General features: G+C 36.3%; 1 protein-coding gene across 1 annotated transcript; it reads left to right on the top strand.

Annotated features, from left to right (window-relative positions):
- Positions 423-6,355, top strand: LOC107630591 (sucrose synthase). Its single transcript, XM_016333785.2, has 14 exons — positions 423-576; positions 1,331-1,445; positions 1,892-2,018; positions 2,313-2,464; positions 2,570-2,762; positions 3,148-3,483; positions 3,597-3,692; positions 3,787-3,960; positions 4,069-4,185; positions 4,286-4,452; positions 4,561-4,785; positions 4,860-5,423; positions 5,806-5,944; positions 6,057-6,355. The coding sequence occupies exons 2-14, from the start codon at positions 1,357-1,359 to the stop codon at positions 6,084-6,086; spliced, it is 2,409 nt and encodes an 802-aa protein (XP_016189271.1). The 5' UTR covers positions 423-576; positions 1,331-1,356; the 3' UTR covers positions 6,087-6,355.

Here is a 6,765-nt window from a genome sequence, read left to right as displayed (position 1 = left end):
TTTTGATATTTTTATTTTTGTCCATAAAATTTTAGATAAAATTAATGTTCAAGGATAATTTTAATATAAATTAAAAATTTTAAGATAAAACTAAATCAAATTAAATATAAAAAAATATTTTTAAAAGAATTATAAATATTAAAAATAAAAATATACTTTATGTTATATATTTATGTTTTGTCTCCACTAGTAAACTTTTTTGGATTCTTTATTGTTCGCAAGACTTTCTCTTTTTTTTAACTAATATATTTATTAATATTTATTTAAGCAATATAACTAAAATACTATAACTTTTTTTTCTATGATAATACAGTAAATAAATTAAATAGAATATGATACTGCGGGCTTCGTGAAGAACGTAAATTTTGACGTTGTGCATTTACAAAATTACCCACAGAGAGAGAGAGAGTAAAGTTTGTTGCATGTATTTTTCTTCTCCTGTAAAGTGTCTCCGGTATTCCCCTTTGGCGCTCCTTGTCTATAAATTAACGCATCCACCACCTCTCTTTCCATTCATTCATTCCGTTCTTCTCCTTCACCCCTTCCTTTTTTACGTTCATTCTCTTTTCTCCATTGGTATTCTTTCTTTCTTTCTTTGTCTTTTTTTCTTTCTTCTTTCCTTTATGTTCTTAGCTTATTATTCTGAAAGATCTACCTCTTTCAGCAAACTCATCATTGTGCTGTAATTACCACTAACCACTGGATCAGACATTTTCTGACACGATCCTTGTTCTATAGATATAGATACAGTTCTATGTTTTTTTTTCCATGAGAGAGAGCTTAGAGACTTGGTTCACTGTGCTTAGAAAGTGAAACTCCCCTACTTTGTTCCTCAGATTAGGTTCTGTGTGGTTGTCTTTTTGCTCAAATTTTGATGCTAAAGAAAGTTCCAGTGTTTCACATTCCAAATGAGGAACTTTTCTGTGTTAAAACAAGATCAAATAAGATGGATTTCTTTTTGCTTATTTGTTTGTTGTCTTTCTTTTAGTAATCTAATTAATGAAAATATTATTTAAACGAAAGAAAATGATGGTAATGGTGGAAAAATGAAACCGCATCTTGACTTTATTCCCTATTGCACAGAGATCTTACAGGACCTGCATTTAATATTTAGTACTTTTTGTTTTAATATATTTTATTTGGGAAATGGTGGTTGGTGAAGGTTGGCCGGTCTTGAAATCCAATCTAGTGTTTCTGGAATTTTCTTTACAAATTTTCAATATTTGTTTTTTGGTTTTGACTTTTGGTGACCCTCCTTATCCTTTAAAAAAAAATTGGAGAAAAAAGTCTGATCAGTTTCTTCTCATGCTGCTTTTTTTCTTTGTTGCAGTTGGTTGAAGTTTTTCGTTTGGGGCCATGGCTTTGACTCGCTCTCACTCTCTCAAGGAGAGGCTCGATGAGACTCTTGCTGGACAGAGGAATGAGATTTTGGCCCTTCTTGCTAGGTAGGTAGCCATTTTTTTTAATTCTTATTTTGTTTATTTATTTACGAGTAAATATATAGTATCCAACTCAGTTTGTATATTTAGTTTTTAACACATTTTTATTACTTCAAAATTTTCGGAAAATTATTTTGATTAGATAAATTGTTTTTTCCATCACTTTTAATAAAATTTTTAATTTGTCTGTAAAATAAATAAATTACTCATAAATTTTATTATTAAATAATTAGATTTTCAAAAAAACATTATTGCAAAACAGTGACACGAGTAATTTTTGAAAATTTTTTGAATAATAAAGTTAAATTTGTTAGAGAACTAAAGTATTTAATCCGTGAAATTAATCGGCACCAATTTGATGTTTAGTCTTTATTTATTTGTTCTTATGAATTTGATATTTTAATGTACAAGGATGTGAACGTAAGTAACACTATTTTTTTGGTGTTAAAAAGGATCGAGGCTAAGGGCAAGGGAATCCTGCAGCATCACCAGGTCATTGCTGAGTTTGAAGAAATCCCTGAAGAGAAGAGGCAGAAGCTATATGATGGTGCCTTTGGAGAAGTTCTGAGATCTACTCAGGTAATTCTTTTATTTATTTATTTGGGAACAATGATATTTGTAGTGTACTCGTTTATTGAATTTAAGCCTGAAAAAAACTGTATTTACGTGTGGGGACTACAATTCAGCTGATTCTGCTATTGGAGTAGCAGCTGACAAGAAATAAAGTAGAAATTAGTGGTTGCATGTAAAAGTTCTGCCACATTTTCCTCTTAGTTTCATTTTAGATTTTGCTTTATATTAAAGTTTGTTTGGTGGGGTTTGTTGAACTTTGTGTCATTTCATTTGGTTGTTTCTGTTTGTTGTGTCTTGCAGGAAGCCATAGTGCTGCCACCATTTGTTGCTTTGGCAGTTCGTCCAAGGCCTGGTGTTTGGGAGTACCTGCGCGTGAATGTGCACGCGCTTGTTGTTGATGAGTTGCGTCCTGCTGAGTACCTCAAGTTCAAGGAAGAGCTTGTTGATGGCAGGTAATAAACTAAAGGTTTTTGAGTTTCAAATGCTTAGTGTTCTCTCTTTCGTTTGTTGTGTTAAGACAAGTCCACAATTTTTTTTTTTGGTTTGTGTTGATGTAGTTCCAACGGCAACTTTGTGCTTGAGTTGGACTTTGAGCCTTTTAACGCATCCTTCCCCCGCCCAACACTTAACAAGTCAATTGGGAATGGCGTTGAGTTCCTTAACCGCCACCTTTCCGCTAAGCTTTTCCATGGCAAGGAGAGCATGCAGCCATTGTTGGAGTTCCTAAGGCTTCATAGTTACAATGGAAAGGTATGCTCTGTGCACTTCTGGCAGTAAATTCACAAATTTTCGAACAATAAAAGATGATTGGCACAGTTGGTAAAGCAATGACCTTGTATCCTAAAAGATGCGAGTTTGATTCCCTTTGCTGAAGTGATGATCACTTAGGTGGGTGGGGGCAGTGATCTGTAACTACCTCTGGAACCAGTCATAGATGGCAGAGGCATATACCTTGGCCTTATTGTTCATGAGAAAAACGAATAATAGACGTTTTGTTTTAAGTAACAATTAACAGTAATTGACATAAGAGGCTTGTCTAATAACTGAATTTGAAGTGCAAATTTACTAGTTATGAGGCATTACTGGTTTTGTAGGTATATTATTGGATTTACCAATAAAGTCTTGTTGTTTGCAGACTATGATGTTGAATGACAGGATTCAAAACCTGAATTCTCTTCAACATGTTCTGAGAAAGGCAGAGGACTATCTGGTTACACTTGCTCCCGAAACACCCTACTCAGTATTCGAGCACAAATTCCAGGAGATAGGTTTGGAGAGAGGGTGGGGTGACACCGCCGAGCGTGTCCTCGAGATGATCCAGCTTCTCCTGGATCTCCTCGAGGCACCTGACCCTTGTACCCTGGAGACATTCCTTGGAAGGATCCCTATGGTCTTCAATGTGGTGATCCTTTCTCCCCATGGTTACTTTGCTCAAGACAATGTCTTGGGATACCCTGATACTGGTGGCCAGGTTAGTTGAGAACTCCAGATCACATCATAAAATTTGTAATTCTATTTTTCGTGTTAACATTTTACTCCTCAATAATGTTAATTGGCATAAACTGTTCTTGATTCTATAATCAGGTTGTTTACATCTTGGATCAAGTTCGTGCATTGGAGAATGAGATGCTCAACCGCATCAAGAAACAAGGCTTGGACATCACCCCTCGCATTCTCATTGTATCTCCCTATTCCAGATGTAAATATTTAGCTGACTTATATATAGTGAATTGAATTTCACTAACTTGAGCCTGTGATTGCTTTTAAAATGCAGCTCACCCGGCTTCTCCCTGATGCTGTTGGAACTACTTGCGGCCAACGGCTTGAGAAGGTATTCGGCACTGAGCATTGCCACATTCTTCGAGTTCCCTTTAGAACAGAGAAAGGAATTGTTCGCAAATGGATCTCAAGATTCGAAGTCTGGCCCTACCTAGAAACTTACACTGAGGTGATTTTTTTTAGTTTATTCATCATAATTGGCACATAATTAGAACATCTTGATGGTTTTCAAATTTAATTAACATTCAGATTTGATACAATTTTTCTTTTTAACTAGGATGCTGCTCATGAACTTGCCAAAGAGTTGAAAGGCAAGCCAGATCTGATTGTTGGAAACTACAGTGATGGAAACATTGTTGCCTCTCTGTTAGCACACAAATTGGGTGTAACTCAGGTTAGTTTGCATTGAAGTTCAGCACCTTGTTCATTCCTTTACACTTTCTTTACCCAAAGGCCTAAATCTTTTCTCCCTTTCTTTTTAACCCCTGTTTTAGTGTACCATTGCTCATGCACTTGAGAAGACCAAATATCCAGAATCTGACATTTACTGGAAGAAATTTGATGACAAATATCACTTCTCATGCCAATTCACAGCTGATCTTTTTGCAATGAACCACACAGATTTCATCATCACCAGTACCTTCCAAGAAATTGCTGGAAGGTGAGATAGATACCTCAGATATACATCCCTTTATAGTTTATATTCTATGTTTGTTTATCTCATTACTCAACTGAATTAATTCTTTGTTATTTCTATGTAACTCTACAGCAAGGACACTGTTGGACAATATGAGAGCCACACTCACTTCACCCTTCCTGGACTCTACCGTGTTGTCCACGGCATTGATGTCTTCGATCCAAAGTTTAACATTGTCTCTCCTGGTGCCGACATGAGCATTTACTTCCCATACACTGAAACCGAGCGCAGGTTGACATCCTTCCACCCGGAGATTGAAGAGCTACTGTATAGCAATGTAGAGAACGAGGAGCACATGTTAGTTTCCATTCTTTTATTGTCTTCCTTAGTTATGCTTCTTTAATTTTGCTAATGTGATGCCATGGAAACAGATGTGTACTGAAGGATCGTACCAAGCCAATTATCTTCACCATGGCGAGGTTGGACCGTGTGAAGAACATCACAGGACTTGTTGAGTGGTATGGCAAGAACGCCCGCCTTAGGGAGCTCGTGAACCTTGTCGTGGTAGCCGGAGACAGGCGGAAGGAGTCCAAGGACTTGGAAGAGAAAGCTGAGATGAAGAAGATGTATGGCCTCATTGAGACTTACAAGCTAAACGGCCAATTCAGGTGGATCTCCTCACAAATGAACAGAGTGAGGAATGGAGAGCTTTACCGTGTGATCTGCGACACCAAAGGTGCGTTCGTGCAGCCTGCGATCTACGAAGCGTTCGGTCTGACAGTTGTTGAGGCCATGACTTGTGGATTGCCAACATTTGCAACTTGCAATGGTGGTCCTGCTGAGATCATTGTCAATGGAAAATCTGGCTACCATATTGATCCTTACCATGGTGATCGTGCTGCTGAGATTCTTGTTGATTTCTTCGAGAAGAGCAAGGCTGATCCATCTCACTGGGACAAGATCTCTCAGGGTGGTCTCAAGCGTATTCATGAGAAGTAAGCAATCTTTTTTTTTTAATTTAAAAGAATTGCACTAAATTTTCATCAAGCTAGGCTGCTTATATACACTTTTTTGGATTGGTCATTTTCCATATCATACATCAACATGGAATGTTTGTGGACTGGGCTGTCTTTTCATCATTGGTCTTTAGTATCAAAGTAATGAGCTAGTCAACACAAGATTAATGGTTGAAATTTGGTGTATAAACTTTGACACCAAATCAATGGTTTTAAGGATCATTATTAATTATCGCACCATTTTACTACTTGAAATTTCACTTGGAACTATAGTAGACCATCTAATTTTGGGAAACGTTTTAATGTGTAGTTGCGTGACTAAGCTCAATTCTCCTCTTCTTTTGCATTGCCTTGTTCACAGGTATACGTGGCAAATTTACTCCGACCGCCTGCTGACTCTCACTGGAGTCTACGGCTTCTGGAAGCATGTGACCAACCTTGACCGCCGCGAGAGCAAGCGTTACCTTGAGATGTTCTATGCCCTCAAATACCGCATGCTGGTATGCATAACTCTCTTCTCTTGTAACATTGTTCAATGGCTTCCTTCATTTATGTGTTCATTTTTTATTTTTGATGTTTAGCTAATAAGATATCTTGTTCTTGTTACCTCAGGCTGAGTCTGTGCCCCTTGCTGTCGAGTAAAATCAAGTCAAGCGAAGATTGAGGAGCTTCACATATGGTGAAATCGGCTTTTTCTCTTCTGGAGTCTTGTGGAGTTGATATATATATATTTCAATTATTTTGAGATTGTATTTGATTAGGTTTTGGTATTATAAGAAAAGCTTAAAAAAGTGTTTTTTATTTTTATTATTATTATTATTATGTATTATTGGATGTTTTGAAATCTTTAAATTTGGGGTCTACCCCATCATTTCAATTCTAAGCATTGTCCTCTCCACTTATTTGGTTCACATTTTCCCTTCTTGGACCTTGTACATAGTTGCTTTTATCTTTCTAACTTCAAAACGTAATAGCTAAACTAGTATTGATTTAGAATGTCTCGTGTTTATAATACATTCCAAATAATACCACACTCAGGAAGGAAAAATAAGAGAAAGGGATTTAGTTTCTGACTCATTCAAATGAAATAATGATCTGGTCCTTATCATAAACAATGTGAGACTGATTAATCCTTAAAATCGGAAAGACTAAACATGCTTTTTCTTATTTTATTTATTCTTTTCCATGGTTTTTTTGGTCGGGTAAAGTTAAGAGGCTGGATTGTAATTTTATTTGGTTAGGTAAGAGAGTTTGAAAATTCTTAGGACTAATTTGTTATTTTACTTAAAAAAAAGTTTAACTAATGTGTATTAAGAGTACA

Source organism: Arachis ipaensis, chromosome B03 (assembly GCF_000816755.2).
Source record: "Arachis ipaensis cultivar K30076 chromosome B03, Araip1.1, whole genome shotgun sequence".
Lineage (NCBI taxonomy): Eukaryota > Viridiplantae > Streptophyta > Magnoliopsida > Fabales > Fabaceae > Arachis > Arachis ipaensis.
Note: the sequence above shows the minus strand (reverse complement) of the source record. Positions and strands in the feature narration are given on the sequence as shown.

Excerpts from the sequence above, each read along its gene's own strand:
- LOC107630591 (XM_016333785.2), top strand. The coding sequence starts at position 1,357 with ATGGCTTTGACTCGCTCTCACTCTCTCAAGGAGAGGCTCGATGAGACT. Across the intron at positions 2,019-2,312 it reads AAGTTCTGAGATCTACTCAG|GAAGCCATAGTGCTGCCACC; the intron begins GTAATTCTTTTA and ends TGTGTCTTGCAG. Across the intron at positions 5,424-5,805 it reads CTCAAGCGTATTCATGAGAA|GTATACGTGGCAAATTTACT; the intron begins GTAAGCAATCTT and ends CCTTGTTCACAG.